General features: G+C 32.3%; 1 protein-coding gene across 2 annotated transcripts in view; it reads left to right on the top strand.

Annotated features, from left to right (window-relative positions):
* Positions 1 to 22,399, top strand: part of LOC140437356 (uncharacterized) — a 208,481-nt gene that overhangs the window by 117,542 nt on the left and 68,540 nt on the right. For both annotated transcript variants that reach the window (XM_072526839.1, XM_072526838.1), the window contains exon 2: positions 16,042 to 16,263. In XM_072526839.1, coding sequence (XP_072382940.1) covers positions 16,042 to 16,263 — 222 coding nt within the window. The remainder of the gene's footprint in view (positions 1 to 16,041; positions 16,264 to 22,399) is intronic.

The following is a 22,399-nucleotide window of genomic DNA, read 5'->3' as shown; positions in this document are numbered from 1 at the left end:
CAAAACTTGTTTTGAAAAACATAATTTTTATACGTTCAGTGGCGTTTTCGTCTATGACGACTGGAATAACGTGACCGGAGAAAAACAAAATTGTATTTCTTAAAGGTTATAAAATATCACATAAAAGTGTAAATGAATATCTTTTTTTTTTCATTTAAAATTAACGTGTCTCGACAGCTTATGGTCATTGACACGGGTACAGTATACAACATAATACATATTTTATATAGGTACAAGAATTTGATATGAGCATTTTTTTTAAAGGTTAAAACAATAAAGCTTATCACTGTGCACTGTTTATATAGGTGAATTAAACTTGTTTCTTTTAAAAATCTAAGAACACTGTCAAAACGGTTTTGAACACTGTGAATGTCTTTTAGATTTCCTTTTAGGTTGTGCTTGTTTCTGGAAGAATCATACTGTCAGCAGTCCACTATCACGTGTTTAATGGAAAGGAGGCTATTACAGTAGTGACATACTGGAGGGTTTTCTGATGCCATAAGGTATCCATGTGTGAGACGTGTATGCCCTATTCGTAGTCGGTGAATAACTGATTTTTCTTTCCTGTTCATACAGGAGATATTGACGCGAGATAAGTTGGGTTGAACGTCATGCAGCTTAGTTTTTGTTTTACTCCACAGGTCCGTCCATGAGCTGAGGATTTTTTTGTTTTATTAATATTTTAAGATCCGTATGGATTTAGACCTCTTTGAAGGCTATGTCAGAAGAACATGCTGCTTTAATGGCTTGGTCTGCTTTTTCGTTTCCCAATATACCAACATGAGATGGAGTCCAGATCAGTATAACTTTTATGTTAGCAGAATATAGTTGGTTATAGATGGTGTGGATTTCCCGGACTAGTGGGTTTTTCGAGAAAATGCATCATGGAATGAATCGAGGACAGAGAATCAGTGCAAATAGCGATTTTTATGCTTTCATTTGAAGTAGGATGGATTGAAGTCTTTAATGCTTGGAGTATTCCATATAATTCTGCGGTATAGATACTACAACTTTTAGGCAATCGCACAGAGCTTATTGTCGTCGTCAGTGTGGACGCAGCGGAGCCACAAAAGTCTTCATTCTTGGACGCATCGGTGTATAAAATTTCATCAAATTGTGTTAAGTTAAGGATGTTTTGGAAGGATTTTCTAAGAATTGAGTTTGGGGTTTCTGTTTTGTTGAATCTGCATAAATCAGTATTGAATATTGGAAGATTGTGCATCCATGTATCTGTCTTGCGGGTATAAATAACAAAAGCTGATATTTTTAGTATTTGGATTATACTCAAGTAAATAAACGTTTTGTATTGTAATTTTTCTCGTCGCGACGAATTTGCTTGAAAATTTGGATTTGGGTTCGTCTTACCCTCCACTTTACTTTTGGAATTAAACCGGAAAGTCCAGAAATGGATAAATTGACTAATTCTAAGCAACTTTTATTCTATAGAGTTTTTTCACTAAGACTTTTTGGGTTATTTGCGAGTGAAAATATTCATTTTTCGACATAAAAACCACGTTTTTAGACGATTTTTCACAAATAACTCAAAAGTAAGTATTTATCGAAAAAAATTTTTAACAAAAATAAAAAAAAACAAAAATAATGGTTCTTATTTGTCAAATTCCAAATCGAATATTTCAACGTAAAATAGTCAAAAAATAAAGCACTTTTTGGTAAAAACTCTTTAAGTGTTTAAAAAAAGCTTTATACAATTTTACCATCAAAACTGAGCGAGTTACGCTCAAAATAAAGTTGGTCCCTTTTTTTTTCGTAAAAACATCGTGGAAATCACCTATAATTAGCACTCTAAATAAAATTAACCGTTACCGCTTTATAATTTACTTTATTTATGTATTTTTATTATTATATATTGCTATTTTTTATAGATGTTATATGTTTGACCGATTCAAAGTACTTATTTTTGAAAAAATTTCACAAGCCCAAAAGTGAAATGGAGGGTAAGTAAATCTTAAATCCAAATTTTCATGCAATTCGGTGGTAACACTGAATAAAAGTATACAGCTTCGACGTATTTCACGCTCATTTACTGGAGTATTAATTTATATTTAATGTTATTACCGAAAACTCAAAACCATACGACCATTAAAGAGTATATTATTTACATATAATATACATAAGTATATATTAATCGTTGATAAAAGAAATGTTATGTCAAAACTGGCCCGCAATTTTAAAAATGACCTAATGTGATAACAATATCGCCTAATTAATTAGTTGTTTGTACAAAGGTGACAGTTTCCTGATAAAATCTGTGTTTAAATCGAATGAAAAATTATTAAGTAAATGAACCAAATTTACATTTTTTTAATGACTTAACAATCTATATTTAGACGGAATATTTAGATCAACTTTATAGAAATATTATTCATATTAATATTCATTGATCTTTTCACCTTTATGAGTTTGTCTTTTTGAATTTTATATATGATATATATATTGGCGTTTTGTATGTTTGTAATTGGGTCGAGTGAGTAAATTGTATAAGAAACTATGAGTCATCATCATCATCATCATCATCCAGCCTTCATTTATCACGTCCACTGCTAGACATAGGCCTCCCTTAAACTACTCCATTCTTCACGATTTTGTGCTCTATGTTACCAATTATTGGTTATACGCCTGATGTCGTCAGCCCAACGTGTAGGTGGTCTTCCTAGGATTCAAAACTTGAAATTACTTATAATATAAAATCAATATTAAAAAGTTTTAAAAAATGAGCCTAAAGATCTTACATACTAAAAAAACAAACAAACCATAACAAGAACAAAATTCAACAATACCAATATACATATCACAAAGCAAGAGATCTTTTTAACTGAGTTAAAGTTATATTGAAAATATTACAATCGCGATCATTTAATAGCCCCATGTATATATTAAATGTGTTGTGAATACCATAGGTTGTTCTGTGGAAAGGAATATTGAAAACATTGTGGTACCGTAGAGCTTGATGAGGAACATTAAAGTTAATCTCGCTTAACAGGTTTGGACAATCAATAAATCCATGTATGATCTTATATATATATATATATATATATATATATATATATATATATATATATATATATATATATATATATATATATATATATATATATTGATTTATAGTATCAGCAATCGGTCAGGAAATAAAACTCTATTTGTTCAGTCTCAATATTTCGTCACGATTTTGTGACTTCTTCAGGAGAAAACTGTAAATTTATTAGAATAATTAATTATTATATGTAAACAAAGTGAATATTTTAATACTTACAACTATAAGAATAAAAATTTAAATTTTTTTAGCATATCTAAATAAATTACATATTTGTTTGATTTTATTTAGGAGTTATGGTAACCGCAATATTTTATAGAGTGAATTCCCATTGTACAATTTTTAGTGAGTAGGTTAAAATAAACAATTACTATGACAGTATTATCCATATTATAAAGTGGAAAAATGGAATTAATAGTACAGAATTGAGAAAGAATCAGGAAAACTATAAATTGATCTATAAAATGTAATTGATGGTATATAGTTAGTTATTGCAATACTGATATTTAGGAATGTAATAAATTATAGGTACAGTTACTAGAGAATTACTAAGTTTGTGTTTAAAGGTTAAGATCTATCATATTATATATTGTTTAGTATGTTGCAGTAGATATTACTTAAATGATTGGTGTAATAATAATATCTACTGCAACTGCAACAATACACTAATCTTGTTGAATTAATGGAGAAATACTTGCAATTCCAAGTATCGAAACCAAGAAGTTTAGATGCCTTTATTGAAATAGAGTTTATGTGGTCACAGAAAGTAAGCTTCTCATCAAAAATAACACCCAAATCCCGAATAGAAGAAACATAATTTAGTGGCTGATTATTAATAGTATATCTTGTTCCAATTCTATTGACTTTACGAGAAAAACTTATAAAACAACAATTAAGTGGAGTTTGTTCTGATTGCACCAATTTTGTAGTCTGTCTAAGTCATCTTGTAGCAGGACTTGATCTTTTAAACTATCTATATATAACTTTCCAAAATTTCAAGTCATCTGGTAACATTAGACATTTGCTATTTAGGAAACAGGAAGTGATGTCGTTAACGAAGATATTAAAAAGGAGTAGAGAAGTGTGGCCTCTTTGAGGAACTCCAGATGTTACTGTGATGTATGCAGATTTTCCTTCTTCTCTTTAAAGATGTAAAAAAAAAGATGTTACTGTGATACTATCAGACAGATGACAACCTATCTTTACTCTTTAACTTCTCCCAGATGTAGAGTTTTTAATCCATTTAACAAGCCTACATTAATTAATTTGCCCAAAAGTATTTGGTGATCTAAACAATCAAATGCTTTGGAAAAATCTATGGATATTGCGTCTGCCTGTTTACAGTCTTCCATATGAGATAATATATCAGATTGATAGCAAACCAAATTTGTTGCAGTGGATTTTTTGCTAGGAAAACCATGTTGTGATTGAGATATTAAGCCTTTACATAACCAAGAAAGTTGCTTCGCTATAAGACTGTCGAAGAGCTTAGGGATTGCAGATTGTATACAAATGCTACGATAATTTTCAATATTGTCTTTCTGACCATTTTTAAATATAAGAACATACTTCCATGAAGAAGGAAACACAGAGGTTTCCAGAGATCTATTAAACAATATAACAAATGGTAGTACAAGGGTACAGACACACTTTTTTAATAAAAAATTGAGCACACCATCTGGACCAACAGTAAGCTTATTGGATAGCTCATTTATGCCATTAAAAATATCAGTCAGGGTAATGTTAGAAGGACAAATATTTGTACTAAAGTTGCTATTTAATGAATTGATAGGTATGTAAAGGTTGTTGTTATTTGGTAAATAAACAGTTTGAAAGAAGTTCATAAATAAATTAGCTATGTCTTGACCATTTTGTTGCAGATTGGTCTTGATAAAATAAGGAGTTAGGTAGGTTATGACTAGACTCACGTTGGATCATTTATTAGGCCAGTATCTATACCTTTAATATAGTTGCTCAAGCAAATTTCAGACAGTTGTTTACATTCAGCTCTTAGGTGGGAAAATCTAATATAGACATCATCAGAACGATTATTAACATAAATATAGTGAGCATATTTTTTCTCCAGAGTCAGGCTTTTAAGATCAGCAGAGAACCACTTGGGAAAAGTTGAAGTTCTATATTTCTTCAATGGCACAAAGTAAGCAATTCCTATAAAGAGAACTTCATAGAATAATTTTGTAGCAACTTTAACAACATTAACCATACATACCTGTCAGTCTATGGAAGAAAGGAAGTTATTAAGCGCAATGTAATCATCATTCCGAAAATCATAAAACAGAGATCAGATTATTTCATCAGAAGCCAACTTATTTCTATTTGTTTGTTTAACGTCGAGGTTTAAGCAACATTCATAACCGACATGATGGATGCTAGGATCTACAAGGGGATCACTTGCTTTTAAGATATTAAGCTCCCTAACATTAGAAAAAACTAAATCCAAAAATACATTAAGAATATTTCGAATATTATTATGTTAATACAATTTTAAAAAACCATTACACCAAACTCATCAATCTCCCATAATGCATTGGGAAGATTGTAATCACCAAAAACATAGATATCCTGTGCTGAGTATTGCCGAACAACATTTTACACAGTTTGACAATGCCAGTTGTATACTTCACGAGGTGATTCTGGAGGTATGTAAACACCACCAACCACAAACTTGACTTCATTAAATTAACATAAGATATATATTTGCTCAACCCGATCTTCACGAATACTAATGGTTTGTGATTTTAGTTTGGTTAACAAGTACACAACCGCCACTTAACATTGCACTGGTTATCTGGGATCTATCACATCTGTAGATACTAAAACCATCACATTTAATTTCACAATTAGTTATGTTATCATTCAAGTTACTCTCCACTAAAATAATTATATTGTACAAGCAGCAGGAAGTACTTTTCAGGATCTTGGAAATCTTTGTACGAATGCCTCCAACATTTTGATAAAAACTGTTAATGGGAGGGATACTAGTTTTTTGTAGTTTAACTTCACAAACTGTAGGAACACCACTGCAGTATCTAATGCATAAATTTTCATCGTCAGCAGATTTTCTTTCCTATAGTTCCGTTTTAGCTGCCTTGTAAGCGTCTTGTTCCATCTTAGTTTGATCTTTTGATATTCTATAAACGGTATTTCGAAGCTTATTACTAAATTTAAGAGCCAATTTCACTGCTAATTGCATATAACTTTCACTGGTCTAGCATAATTGTAACTGGACACTTTGCCAACTCGAATAATATGTGATATGGTGCATTCCTCTTGATGTAAGCCAAGTAAACGAAATACCTCACACACCTGAGATTTGTCATGGCGAATGCGATTAGCTAAAACATTAGAGTTATATTGAGGAATTTTATAATTCATAAGATTTTGAGCTCTATCTATACGTTGTTGTACTTCATAAAAAACTGAATTGGCTGTTGTCTGTAAATTGCTATTTTCCATTAATGTAATATTTTCTTTGAGACTGATTTCTTCTTCCAGCTTGACAAATCTTCGCACAAACATAGGAACACTTTTAAATGCATTACGACAGGTAGCGCAAAAGTACATAAGTAGACGTTTCTGCAAAATAATTGCCAGTATACCCTTTGCATAGTACTTTATGTAGGACTGGACTGGCTCATAAAAAAGGCGCCAAACCAAACTCTAAACAAATGCGCCAGACCCTCTCCTTCCTAAACTTTTTACAGCAATTTTTTTTGAAATCCCAATACATGTAAAGTAAATCAACATTATTTGTGAATTTTTTTAAGTTTAATTTTAATTTAAATCCATAAAATAATTTAATATTTTTATTGGGAATAAGCCATTATTTTACTTTAAAACAGGAAAATGTTTTACATACAATTGTTTTCTATTCAAAGGCTAAATTATTTTAGACGCAAAACTAGCGGACCAACTCGACATCGAGTTTTTTAAATAAAATTTTTATTTTGCGAGAAAAATATACAATATATACAATGACCGGAAGTAAAAATATTTTTATCAATAACTCAAAAACTATAAATGATAATTTCGTGAACTTACATTTTTGAACTCTACGTTGAATTCTCTATTGATTTGACTAATAAAAACGAAACCGGAAGTCGACCTCAAAACCGGAATGCAATTTTTAGTTCATCAAATGTCGACATGGATATCATTTAGCAGTTAATTTTGTATGCTGATCACGAATCCGGTGTCAGATTTGCTCTATCTTGACGTTTTATGTGCGTTTCGGGTCACTTCCGGTGTCGGATCGCAACCGGAAGTACATATTTAGATTCGTCTCGACGAGACCTTTCGATCCATATATACATTGTGGGGTCTAAAACTTAAAGTAAATTTTAACTTCCGGTCATCTCAAAACCGGAAGTGAATTTTTGTACCAAAAGTATATCTTGACAATCTCATACGTAATACTAATAATATTCCGAAAAAATATTTTAATTATCTAATATGGTTTTTGAGTAAAGTGGTGGACAAGAAAAAGGCTTGGCGTTTTAGTATATAAGATACGCATTGTATCTAGAAGGCAACAATTGAGATCACTAAAAGGCGGCACAAAATCATGAAAAAAAAAACTATTGCATTTGCATTTTTTTTGGAATCTAAAAACCATTAGTGGCTAAAATAAAGTTCGATATGCTTCTTCGTAACTGGGGGGGTCCAAAAACAATAAGTAGTAAACTATATTCGTATACCAAATAGCTACAAAAAACCATGGATAGTAAATTAAAACCACATTCACAATAGCTGCGAATTGATTGGCCCAAAACTACGACTGCTAAATTAAACCCATTAAACGCATAAAATTCACAGCTCTTGGGTATATCGTATTAAGCGCAACAAGCAACATTCAAGAAAAACATTGTTAGAATTTGTGTGCCCTTTGTTGGATCCACAGTTTTGGTTCCACTGTCTTCATTACGTAGGATTCTGGAGCGTAACAATCCTATATGTATGATGTAGATAAGGAGCGCAGAAAACTGCACCTGTATGTTTATGGAATGTACCACTCTTATATTATTATAACAGAAACACAGCGGATATTGATACCTATTAAAGGCACCCAAATCGTAAAAATTGTCTTCGAGGGTGCCACATCTATGCTATTAACAAAAACTTGGGTGCCATTTTGGAGTTATGTGCTCTGGCCTTTATTTATGTGATACCTTCTACTATAACGTCATACTATATATACGTCATACCACAGTCGATGGTTGGAGCCATCACCAACGACTGCCTGGCGAAAAGGTGAAATAATCAACTTGCTCTCTCAAAAAAATATACCATTCAATGACAACATGTTGAAAGTACAATTATTAAACCTCGCGAGGATACATATACCCGTTTTCAAGAAATATGCAGTCGATGAAATGGCTCGTGCAAACAAGATAATGGTACATCGCCTCCCTCCTTATCATTGTGAGCTGAATCCTATCGAGCTTATATGGGCTGAAATAAAAAAGCAAGTGGCAAGGGAAAACTTGAGTTTTAAAATGGAGGAGGTGAAGTGCTTGTTAGCTACTGCCATACAAAATGTCACACCTGAGTCTTGGAAAAATTGTATAAGACACACTATAAAAGAAAAAGATAGAATGTGGGACTTAGACACAAGAGTGGACATTTCGGTTGAACCATTAATTATCAATGTAAATAATAGTGATCGCGATAGCCCTTCATCAGCCGACGAGTCGTCTTCATACAATGATTAATATTTTAACTTCCTGTGGAGGTCGAACCATTTGATTAAGATTACTTTCGTATGTAAGTAAGTTTGTTTTGTTAACCTAGTTTTCAAACTAAAATACATTTTGTACCAATATACTTTGCTCTTAAAAAAATGAATACTTCTTATATATATTAGGTATATTCGATTCGATTTATTTTATTTATTTATAATATATATGTGTGAGTGTTTATATGTTGACTAAAAGTAAAAGTTCACTTCATGTAATCGGCAAGTTTAGAATTGGATTTTCATAATTATGTAAATTTGTATATTTAAAATATAAGTAATTCCAATGAAAAGAAACCTTTCATTGAAATAACAGCAGGGTAAATCTCTCTACCTGCCTTTTTGATAATTAATTTTTGTAACAAACAAAAAATGTCGTTAAAAAAAATTATAGTTTGTCATTAAATGTCATAGAATGTTTCTTTGTCTCGTATGTTTTGTACAAAATTATGGAATTTGAAAGTAAGTTTTTTTTTGTGATAAGAAGTATACACTTCAAAGTTAAATATAAATCTCATATCATATTATATTAAGATTAATTTTTAAAAGTCACTGCAACAGTGTGAACGATACGCTACTGAATGCTAAGCTAGGAAGTCAATGAGCAATTTATCTCACTCTATATTATGACAACGTTGATCTACTATTCCCTTCTACCGGTCCTGGAATGCGATGTTGTCATGTATGACTTTTACAAAGAATATTATCGTACTTTAGATGTTTTCTATATATAAGTATTGTATATAAATATAATATTATACATAAATATTGGTGTTACTAAATACATTTTATTATATACCTTAACAAATACAAAACGATCATTAATATGATAATTTTGCTGCATGTCAATGATTAAATGATAAATTGCTAGAATATCTATCATTACAAACTGGCAACGATGTTGTTGGTTTATCGCATTCACAGTTCGGAGAATTTACTGCCTACAAATTTGATTCTCAAGTATAGTTGTATTTTGTTGTACCCACTGGCTTCGTTATGTAGGGTTCTGGAGCGTAACAATCCTATATGTAGAATGTAGTTAAGGAGCACAGAAAACTGCACTTGTTTATTTTGGAGCAATTGTGGGATGTACCACTCTGGTGTCCGAAAAGGTGTCCGAATGGTAAAAAGGGTCTTCGAGGACGCCGCACGTCGCATCTATGATATTACTAGTACCACAAAACCCTGGGTGCTACTTTAGAGGTATGTGCGCTGGCCTTTGATTATCTGATACCTGATATGAATTGTATTTTGTACCCACTGTCTTGGTTGTGTAGGATTCTGGGGAGAAACAATCTTACATGTATACTGTAGTTAAGGAGGCTTAGGCTGTAAGGAGGCTGTAGGTGTATATTTAAGGCTATTTGTGGATGCACCACTTTTATATTATAACAGAAACAGCAGATATTGATACCAACTAAAGACGTCCGAATCGTAAAAAGGGTGTTCGAGGGCGCTGCACATCGTATCTGAGCTATTAACACAAATCCCTGGTCATCCCTGATATTTTTGTGCTCTGTGCGCCGACCTTTGATTATCTGATACCTGATACAAGTTGTATTTTGCAAAAACACCATACTCAATTGAACCAATAAGTCAAACAAACGGCAAAATCGGAAGCAAATAAAAATATTTTTTAAGGGAATGCTACTTCATCTTTGAGTGAAGTTGTTAAAAAATTTAACGTTCCACATTTTGCTCATAAAAGACCACTTTGTGCAACTTTTTTACACTTTTAATACACAACATTCACGAACATTTTGAAAACAGTATAATTTACTGTGGAACACTACTCTGAGTGTATTATACCCAGCTTACTTATCTGCTTTGACAATACCTGATACATACATTTGGGCCAAACTGGCTGAAGGAATAATCTGATTTCAACAAATGCAGTAACCACTTTTTATAAATAATACGGATAATCTGCAAAATCGTTATGAAACTTGTTTGCGCCGCAATGGTGCACGTTTTGAACATAATATTGGTAAATTATGTAAATTCAAAAATAAATACAATGTTTACCTTCGGTACTGTTTATTTTGGCGAATACTGTGTTTCTGATAAAGTATTCATTAATTAATTTTTTGTTTTGCAAAAGTTTATTCTACTAGAAAAACTGTTACATTTTTTCCAACTTAAACATTCCTTTCAGTTAAATTAAAGCAGCGTTCCCAATTTGACAAAGTTAATAACAAATAACTCATGCTATAATGTATTCAATTTATTTTGCAATCTCGTAGAAACAAATTTATTGCAGTTGGTTTTTCAAATTATCGAGTATATACTACATACATGCTTTCATTGTAAATCGTTGATTAATGCCAATCGAAGGTCTTTTTAGATTCTATTGACTATCAATTAAATAAAGTACTTTAATAATTACTTACGCGTACTTAATATTTATATAATGATAGCAATAAACTGAAACAAGGAAAACCTACCATTAATCACTTTATATAACTGGATTGGTACAATTAAAATAGAGATAAATATCTTTTTTGGGTATATTGCAAACATTTGGGAAAGGCACTGAAAGTAAAATAACATTGAAGATTGGGACGCGGAGATTTTATACGAGTGGTTAAAGAAAGTCATTTACAGTACACCAAAAAAATCAGTAGAAGAAAATTAAAATAAAAAAGGAACATTCAGACTGGTGGTCAGAAAATTTAGCATCTCTGATAGAACACAAATAAAAACCTTACCATACTTGCTTAGTTTCACAAGAAAGAAAATAAAAATATATGCTCGGTTGATTAGATGTGAAAAGAAAAGTGTCGGAAGGAAAAATGACATATGGGAAAGAAAATGCAACAAAATAGACAGATTATATATCTGTCTATTTTGGTGCATATTTAAAATACTTCAGGACTCTGAGACACAATCTGACCGTGTAAAACATCCAAAGGTTTAAACGAAGGTTAAATGGAGGTAGTAAGAATTAAATGGGAAAAACTAATATTAATAAGAATAATATTATTAAGATTGAGAAGATGGAAAAAAGGAAAGGTGTCAGATATAGAGGATTTCCTACTTACCATTCAGGATCAGGTTATTCCAATTAAAAATTACCTGAAATATATTGTCAAAGATTCTCAGGTCTAAAACGACATACGCCGATATGGATGTCAAGCCCGAGAATTTATCCATCTTACTGGAGGCAGCCAACCGTTTATCGATACTGTACGGTATATAGAACGCCATGACTCAGTAGAAAACATTATTAACCAGGAACTAGCTAACAAACTGGGACTTTTCCAAATTGATAATTTCCCTTATTATCAACACGTCAACAGAATGCTTGAAAACGATAACTACAAGCTATACTGGGACCTAACTGTGCTCACAGATCAACCAGTGGCACATAATAGACAGGATCTCATACTACAGGATCTCATACTAGTTAATAAACTTAGTATTAGGCAAAGAACACTAATTGTATAATTTTCTTGTATCGGGCACGAATTAGTTATTCTATTAATACAGAAACGAATTAAAGTTCTGGATTAAAGTAGAACCATTAAACTCTATTAACTGTTCTATTGACATGAACCCGGTAAATGAAGGAGCCGGTAAATGGATTGAAGCGTTAGGACCTGTGACTTGCTTTTGACCGACTCTACCTCCCTTATTTGTTACGCCCCTTTTATAAATTAATTACTAGGTCAAGCTCCATGCTTCAAGCTTTATTACCCACGTATATTAAACAAATAATTGTTACAGTTTAAATTAACAAGTAGCAAACAAACAAGTAGGCCACAGATGCCTCTCCCCACGAGGCAATAAAAAATGTGGCGATACCTAACAATAATCTGTGTGTTAAGTACAGAAATCTGGAAATACAAATAATGAGGCAGCAGAGAATGGAAAGTACCCATACGATACCTATTAATCTCTATACTACTAAAGTCATTCCAAAGAACTTCTTATAGAACATAAAACATCTGAACATCTCTATAAGACTATGCAGAAAGCGATACTACTCTCAACATCCAGTTGCGTAAGACTTTTTTGGGGGATACTCCGACGTACCAAGTCACTTGGAGCTCGATAACATGGAAAGAGTCCCACCAAGGCTCAATCCTTTTGATACCATAGGTACCTGGGATAAGTGAATTTTTTCCTTAGTGTAATTGTGAGCCATGTGGCTAAATAATAAAATGGGAATTGAAATCGAAGAAGAGGGTCTGTTTGCTTACAGTTTGAAGTAGTTATAACGAATGATGGAAATGACATAGGAAGGATATACTAAATAAGGGGTTGAAGATAAACATACAAAAAATGGAGCAGCTTGTAGTTGGTGTGCAGCCAGAAGAAATTACGCTCAAAAATGGGATTATAAACTGAAAACACGTGTTTTTAGTTTTTGTCAATGGACCTAGGGATCCGCAGCTTAATCTGGGACCGCCCCTGGGGTCCACATGGGTATGCTATATTTTCTAGCCTCTCGCATCTTATCGTTTTTAAATGGAGGGGATATCAGTGATTTGGCACGTTTCTAGGAAGTGTAAATTATTGTTAGTATTGAAATTATTTGAATAGAGTGAACGTGTACGTTTTATTTCAATTGTTAAAATGGATGACCTTATCGATGTCCAAGCACTAAAGGATATTTTGAGGTATGCTCTGAGTTATTACTTTAATTTTGTTTTATTACGTTACTAACAACTGAAAGTTTATAAGAATATACAGTTTGATAAATTTATGTATGTGCAAGTTGCATTTATTTGAAACTTTTTCATGCCGTACCCATATGGACCCAGTGGGCACCTAAACTTTTTTTTTGTTTCAGTCCGGGATTTTCGCTACAGGAAGCAATAAAGCTCATTTTAAAAAACGATGATAATATAGCCCTAGAAAAAATGTTTGTTGAACCTCCACCAAGTAATGTTCCTACTGATGAAGAATCTGGAGACGAGGATGAAGGCGGAACTTTTCTACAGTTACCTGGCAAGCAACTTTTAGCACCTGCAGAGCTCGTTTTTACTAACGGTCGCATTGGTGGTAATTAAGATGATGCTATTCAAGAACTTTCAACCATTTCTTCATGTGTTTCTTATCAGTTTACACCAGGCCCCAGTAGCTCTTCAGTTACAAACGACAATACTAATAATTATTCAGAAAAATTTTACCAACGAAATGTAAATGAAATTCCCGAATTTATTAGTTCTTGGTTATACTATCAAAGAGATAATGTACACAACGTATAATATATTAAAGGTGATATATTGAAATATGTAAAAGGAGATTTTCCTACATCGAGTTATGAACTCAAAAATAAAACCCCCATCGAAGTATTTGAACTGTTTTTTACCAATGAAATTATTGAACACTTGGCTTAGGAAACTACTAAATATACAGCTTTTAAAAATTAAGAGAACCTAAATACTACACATGATGAAATAAAATTCTTCATAGGAATTCTTATTTTGGGTGGTTACAATTCAGTCCCATCAAAACGTCACTATTGGGAGAAGTCCGAAGATATTAGAAAAGAATTGGTATCGAGAGATATGAAAAAAAAAATAGATTCCTGTCCATCATGAAGTTCATTCACTGTTCCGACAACACTAAACTGGATATGATCGACAAGTTTGCGAAAATTAGACCTCTAATGAATCTGATAAAAAAAAGATTCCTGGAACTTTTTGTGCGGGAAGAAAATTTAAACTTCAAAGAAAGTATAATAAAGTATTTTGGAAAAGATAGGGCTACACAATTCATTAAAGGAAAATCGATCCAGTTTGGCTATAAGGCTTGGTGTATTAACACAAAAGAAGGTTATTGTGTGACATTTGATATGTATCAAGGGAAAAATGCTACAATTCCTGATGCTTATGGCACAAGTTTTGGAAAGGCTGCTTCTCCCTTTGTTAAATTTTTAATCAAATTTCCTGCACAAAAAGAAAGTTACCATATCATTTTTACTTTGACAATCTCTTTACTTCAGTAAATCTATTCAACTTCTTTAGACTTAGAGGCTACCACGCTACTGGAACAATGAGAAGTAACAGAATTCCTAAACTAGAAGTTATAAAATCTAATGCTCATATTAAAAAATCGAAGCAGCTGGTTAAAGAAAGAGGAAACAAATAAAAACCAAATGAAAATTAAAAAAAAATCTATCCGTAGGTACTTGATACACAATTATTAAAAACCAGAGGACAATTCTGTAGCGGCATAGAAAGAAAAGCAGGTATATTTTTTGTTAGATTGAAAGACAACGACGTTGTGTCAGTAGTTTCAACATGCCATGGTCTTCCACCTGCACGCCCTATAAAGAGATATTCCAAGGAGCAATATAAAAATATTCATGTACCGCGGCCGTTTGTGATAGGAAAATATAATGAGTATATGGGGGAACAGACCGAAATTTAAATGAGTATAGGATAAACATACGAGGAAAAAATAGGTGGTGAAAATATCTTATTGATTTGTGTGTCCTTAATGCTTGGTTAATGTATCGCCATCAAGACCCAAAAATGTTCCAGTTAACATTTAGGCGCATTTTAGTACAAGGATATTTGACAAAATACCAAACTTTACGAAAATTTACAAATCTAATCCCCCAAGCTAACTCGAGAAAAGTAATACCTGACATACGATACGATAACATTGGACATTTGGTAGATTCTACTAAAGATGGTAAAAGACGAAGACGTGGGTTAGTTTTAAAAGTAAAGTGAGAACAATATGCATCAAATGTAATGTTGGATTATGTGTACCATGTTTTGTAACCTATCACACTAAAAAATGAATTTAGTTTTTATACTTAGTTTGTACTTTTTTATACTTGTATTTATAGGTTTTTTATTCAATAAAAATGCATTAATTTTTTTTCGTATTAGTTCTGTGTTTTATTAGGTTTATTCTTTGAATGTCCACGGGGTACATATGGATACAGGGTAAATTCAATATTTAGCATTGTCAAAAATTTTTTTTAATATTTTTCTAGTGTTTTCTAAACCATTTTTAGTGGTTTTTGAAACAAACGCAAACATACACAAAAAAAATAGTTAAGGGCATTACCAGGTTAAATGAATGCGACAAAAATTCACTCATATAAAAAAGCCGGTGGTCTTTCGCTTGGCTCGTTTTTAACTGACTCTCACATACTTACCTAAAACGCTTCCATATATGACTACGACTTTTACTTATAAAACTATACTAAATATCTTGATTTTTATTACATTACACTAAGCACATTGATTAAAATTGTTTTTTTTTTCAGTAAATGAAGTTGTACCACAAACCGTTAAAACCACCTATGTCTGTCCTACAGGCTTCCAATCGATAGGAAGAAAGTGCTATTACTTCGGAAAGCAACCAGTGATATGGACGGATTCTCATTTCTATTGTGGATTACTCAACAGCACACTTGTGATATTCCGTTCCTATAGAGAACAGAACTTGTTAAAGGGATTCGTCACACAAGATAACCACACTACTTTAGGTAAGAGGTTTTCCTTTTATAATACAACATAAGTATTCGCTTAAACATTATTCATACGGTCATTCAACCATCGATATGCGTATTAGATAACATTTAATAAATATTGTTTTTCGTTCTGTCTTATCTTCTTTTCCTGTCAAAACAAGATTTGCAGTTAACTATTAAAAATAGTGGCAGATACAGTTATAGATCAAATTTGTTTGTGTTTGATCCGTATTTAAACTTAGTGGTGCGTCTTCAAAATTTTAGTTTTTTTCAACGAGTTGACGGAATCAGAGTCTTAAAACTATTGGAAAGACGTGGACATAAAGGGGATACATAGATGACCACTTCATCACCTCTTGATTCTCCAGCATGTTGCCCACCCTCTATACCAGATGGTGTGCGGTTTCCGCAGGAAGTCTTTCTGTATAGGCACATGTTTGTTGATGTATCTAACTTTTAACCAATTATGCTATCCCTAACGTACCTATTGAATAGTCTTAGTGCAAATAACATTAGATATATTGGCCTCACAGATTTAGCTTTCCTGTTAGGTTTTGCAAGGTTTGGATATAAAAACTACTCTTATAAGCCATTCTTTTGATATAATTAACCTAACCTAACCACAATTTCAATTTACACTTCGGCAATCGTTCTTAAAATATAAATTTGTATTTCTGTAGTTACAATTTTAAATTCAAATTATCTGTTTTAAATAATTTGGACATTTGGACGAAAGCCACACTGGCTTTTTCAATTCTTGAAAATATAACATTTTAGATACCTATGTGTACGTTGACACTTTATACTTCTACTTCTTAAACATTATACTTCTTAAATTCCTGCTTTGCTAATTATTATGACTTTTGTTTTTTGGTATTAACTTAGATACTAGATCATATTTCTTACTAATTTCAGCTACTTTGTTTATTAAAAGCTACAATTCTTGATCAACGCTAGCAAAAATGATGGTGTGATCATGTTTTAAATTGTTTACTAGTTAGCCATTTAACAGTAGGTATTCCAGCTTTCGTGTATCCTTGGGATTATCTAGAGGCTGGAAAATTGCCACTGTTGTACATGTTAAATATAAAAATGACAACATATATCCCTGTCGAATACCTCGCAGAGTTTTCCAGTCCCAACAATTCCAGTATAAAAGTGGTTTTAGTTAAATTGGCTAAAAATTTGCAGAGAGATATTTTTGGTCATACTGATCACAAGATCACTTATTGATCTAAGGCTAAAAAATCAATTATTTCTGAATTACAGGGGTTCAAAGTATCATTTTTTAGTCCATTGGAATAATACATAAATATATATATATATATATATATATATATATATATATATATATATATATATATATAAACAATTTGTTTGTGTAAGTATGAACCCTGTTGGTTTGTTTACTTATATTCTAAAATCTTTTTTAATTGTAGTGAACTGATGATGCTTTTAAAAATAAAAGCGAAACGTATTCAAATAAATCAATAAATTAGTTGACGACTTTTATTTGCCAATTATTGACCGATAAAACCTCTGCTATTCAACCATTGAATATATTCCAAATTTAATCAACGGTCGTATTTTTTAATATATATATATATATATATATATATATATATATATATATATATATATATATATATTATATAGTATTAAGAATATAAGTACAACAAACTTCAGGGAAAATAATAAAACTGGACTATATATTATATGAAAAGTTATAAGAGATAAGAGGTTTTGAAATTTTTCTCACAAACTAACGGTTTATCTATTGCTCCGAAATCGGTTGAGATACGCAAGTGAAATTTGGTGAATTTTAAGAGGTAGTTATTGGGCATTTTTTTTCCATAAAATTAAGAATTGTATATTTATCATTAGCGCGCATACTGATAATGGCCTAATTGAAAAAAAAAAATGGTACTCCACTGAGATATTTTAAACTAAAAATCATTTTTGAATTCTTCGTTTAATTTGTGACAAATATTTTTTTTTCTTTTTTCATATGAGGCGCCGTTTTTATGCGAGGAAACTAAAGCATGTTAACGGGTATTTTGTATTTTTTTAATATGTACATTCTCAAGAACTATCTAATACAATAATACATTGTTCTTTGCAGGATTTGTATACTCGCTGACGTATAATTTTGAAAAAATGTTTCTAATGTGGCTTATTTTTTTGTATTCACTGCACTTTTCGGCCTCTAGCTCTTCTGATCTCAACCATTCTCTGGGTATATTTCTAGTAGTATATATCTCACTGGTCTCTAGTAGTATATATATATATATATATATATATATATATATATATATATATATATATATATATATATATATATGTATATATATATATATATATATATATATATATATATATGTATATATATATATATATATATATATATATATATATATATATATATATCTCATGTTAGTTCTTTCCTGTTCTCATGAAGTTCTCATCGAAGAGTTCGATAATCTCTGACTGAACGAATGAAGAATTCCAAGAACTTTTGTCGAAACTGTCGGAACAAAATGCTCTTGTTTCGCCGTCGTTGCAAAGTGGTAATCTTTCGAAATGTTTTTCGCATTTTAATGATGAAAAGGACCGATGTAAATGCTATTATTAGTGCCGTAGAAATTTATTAGAAATTTAAAAATTGTGCATTAGTGTCGGACAAAAACGCGTTTCGAGAAATCACAATGTTTTTTGATGATTTTACTGCCAAATGGTATCAAGGTATTAAAGATAATATTTCTACATGGGACGAACTTGTCCGAAAAACCGGCATATCGTGTTTATCGCGAACTATTTACTGAGGGACAAGATAGAAAAACAGTTGACATAACTGGCATAATTGCACAATTAGAACTAGGTGCCTACTCTCACGAAATCAGTTCAATTAGACATGGTATATGGATTATTGCACAAAGGTATTAGAGAAAGGATTTCTCGAGAATTTTCGAATTAGTCTTTGACCAACCTAGTTTTAAGGAGGAGAAACCCTCTCATAATAGTGAATTCTATCAAAAACGATCGCGTTGTAGTTATTGTCGTGTTCCCGATCATTCTAAGGAAGATCGTCGCAAATTACTTGCTCAACAGTCTAAAAATCGAGCTGCACCTACAACTTCAAAGGTAATCTCAGGTTCTTTGCGTACAGTTAGTGCTACTCTGTGGTGATTTCGGAGCAACTACTTCGAAATCATCACACAATAGCTTAAACAATCTTTTAACTTGTTAAGATTGTAGTAAACTAGGTTTCATCAGGAGCAAACTCTTCAGTTTGTAGCCATACGGAAGCATCCTCGTTAGATTTCTCTTCCGTAGATACATTTATTTCACCTCAACCTAGACGCATCAACATATTAAGTCATGAAGGTCAAGGTTTAATCGATATAGGTGTTAGAGAAAGTATATCTTTACCCAAGGAAAGTCATCTTTACCCTCACCACAGTGGCACTGGCCGGAAATTTTAGCAAAAAAGATGAAGCCGTTTTCTGATGCAGAAATTGTAATATAATGTGTTGTCACAGTTTCCAAAACTTTGTTCTCACAATTTGCTAATAAGAACAAATATTAGATGAAGTTTCAAAATTTAGCTGTTTGATTCAACGTGCATGAGACGGTCACATATCTTAGCAGCAAATATTGCCCTTAATCTTACCGATGAACTGCAGAAAAGTAAATATTTTAGTCTTGCGCTCGACTCGTCCACTGACATAACGGCAATTTCTCAACTGCTATTGTTCATAAAGTATGTATCGAAGGATTGTGTTCTTAAAGAAGATTTTTTGGGCATGATTCCTATGACTGGACAAACTCGAGGTATTGATTATTTGAACACAATAGTAAATTTTTTTAACGAGCATAGCATTGATTTGAAAAAGGTTTTTTCTGTGTATACAGATGGTTGCCTATCAATGTTGGGGCGAAATATAGGGTTTGTTCAGCTGTTGAAAAAACACTTACGAAATGATAATTTATTTAGTTTCCATTGTAACATTCATCAAGAAAGCTTGGCTGCTAAATTTGATGAAAATTTCAGCTGTTTTATGAAAACACTTGTAAAGATTGTGAATGTCATAATATCAAATAAACTAAACCACACAGAGTTTCAAGAATTTTTGAAAGAACTTATGTCGCAATATAGGGACACTCTTTACCACACAGAAGTGAGATGGCTGAGTTTTGGAACGTTTCTTCAGCATTCGACATGAGATTACTCTGTTTTTGGCTACAAAGAATAAAGAGTTTCCTGATATTCATAATTTTAGTTAGTGGCTTAAAGTAGCGTTTCTCACTGATACAATGAGCATTATGAATGAAACATTGACCAAATTGCAAGGAGACTAGAATAACATTGTAAAGAAAATGATGAGTATTGTGTTTTCACTGGAGCAGAAGCTGAATATGTATATTGAAGAATTGTCAAATGAAGATTATTCCAGCTTTTCTTCCGTTAAAGCACTGTTTGATGAAAATCCAGATGAAAGTTAATATATTTCTGACCTACTGAAGCTGTTAGCAGACATAAAGGATGAAATGTCTGTGAGGTTTAGTGACTTCAGGAAGTTCCAAGAACCATTTCGCTTGGTGGAAAATCCATGGGCAATAACAACAGCAAATGTAGCTCATCTTTCTATTTTTGGATACGAAGCTAGGGATTTGAAAAATGAGTTAATTGATTTTCAGAATGATACAGAGTTCAAAAATATTTTTGATAAAAAAAAGAACGAAAAAGCTCACTATAAGTTTTGGGAAGCAGTTGAAAATGACAAATTTCCTAACTTAATTGACTGTGCTCAGAAAATTTTGTGTATTTTTGCATCTACATATGTCTGTGAATCTACATTTAGTAAGCTGAAGTTCATAAAAAACAAGTAGAGATCTGGGCTAACTAGTGAGAACGTTGAAAACATTTTGAGAATTTCAGTTTCTTCCCAACCTGCTAATATAAATGCCATTCTAGAGAGCTGTGAAAGATTTCGCCCGTCGACTTCAAAGAATTAAAACAAATTCAGGACTTGACATTCCTGGAGTTAAGTAAAAGACATTTTCGTACTTTTTACATGTACGTAATAAACTTATATTATAGTCATATAGTTTTAAAGTTATTTCATACCACCCTTTGTACTTGCGGCCCTGAGGAAAATTTCATTCAAACTATTAGGCTCTAAAAGAAATCATAGTAAAGATCCCTGATTTACAAAGTGACTACCAGTATAAGTAGTCGCTCACTTGTCAGTCAACAGCTTCGGGTAGACGAATTGGAAAGTGGTGACGCAAATCGGCCCTAAAGGTAGATGAACTAATATGATTATAGCAGCAAAGGTTTCCGAAGTAACCCTATTATAGTATTCATTAACAAGGCAATGTTTAAACTAAATAACACCTTCTGGAGTAAGTACGCAGATCTAATCTTCTCGAGGTGGCGGGGGGCATATCTGAACAATGATGTGGAGTCACAAAAATTCTGCCAGCTACATATAAGACTAAATACATGGAATGTAGGAACCATAGCCCAACCAGACAAAAAATTAACGCCATCAAAGAAATATAGAGTTTTAGCATAAACTTAGTTATTCTCAGGGAAGTTATTGTTTTTACAAGAAAATTACAACCATGGATAAATACGTGTGTCATATTAACGCCAATCAACATATCCCCACCACATACCCCCATAAACGTCATCGTAGGGATTATGGTTTGTTACAGTCTCCCCTTGGCACTGAAGTTGTTAGAGGAGGTACCAGCAAAAGGTGCAGGTTTCTTCTTGGGGCGTCCTTGTCTTCGTGTGAGCACTAGAGGCGTTGGAGCTGTAACATAATTGAGGTTAGTGTTTGTAAGAGCTGATATGTGGAACACACTAAGAGCAGTAGGTTTTTCCACTACACAAAGCACGTAACTCACAGGTGATACCACTCGCTTTATTCTATAGGTCCTATCTCCCTTAAAGTAGAATTTATAGGTAATTCTATAGGTCTTACGACCCGTTACTGTTAGCGGTTGTATTGGCCCATAAATAAAACTAAGATAATGGCATCAACACCCAACAATAGAGCCAGAAACATCGGCCACCAACTCACGGTTGATAATTCTACCTTTGAAGTGGTGGACAAATTCACATACTTAGGCTCCCTGATCA

This window comes from Diabrotica undecimpunctata, chromosome 3, assembly GCF_040954645.1.
Source record: "Diabrotica undecimpunctata isolate CICGRU chromosome 3, icDiaUnde3, whole genome shotgun sequence".
Taxonomy (NCBI): Eukaryota; Metazoa; Arthropoda; class Insecta; order Coleoptera; family Chrysomelidae; genus Diabrotica; species Diabrotica undecimpunctata.
Note: the sequence above shows the minus strand (reverse complement) of the source record. Positions and strands in the feature narration are given on the sequence as shown.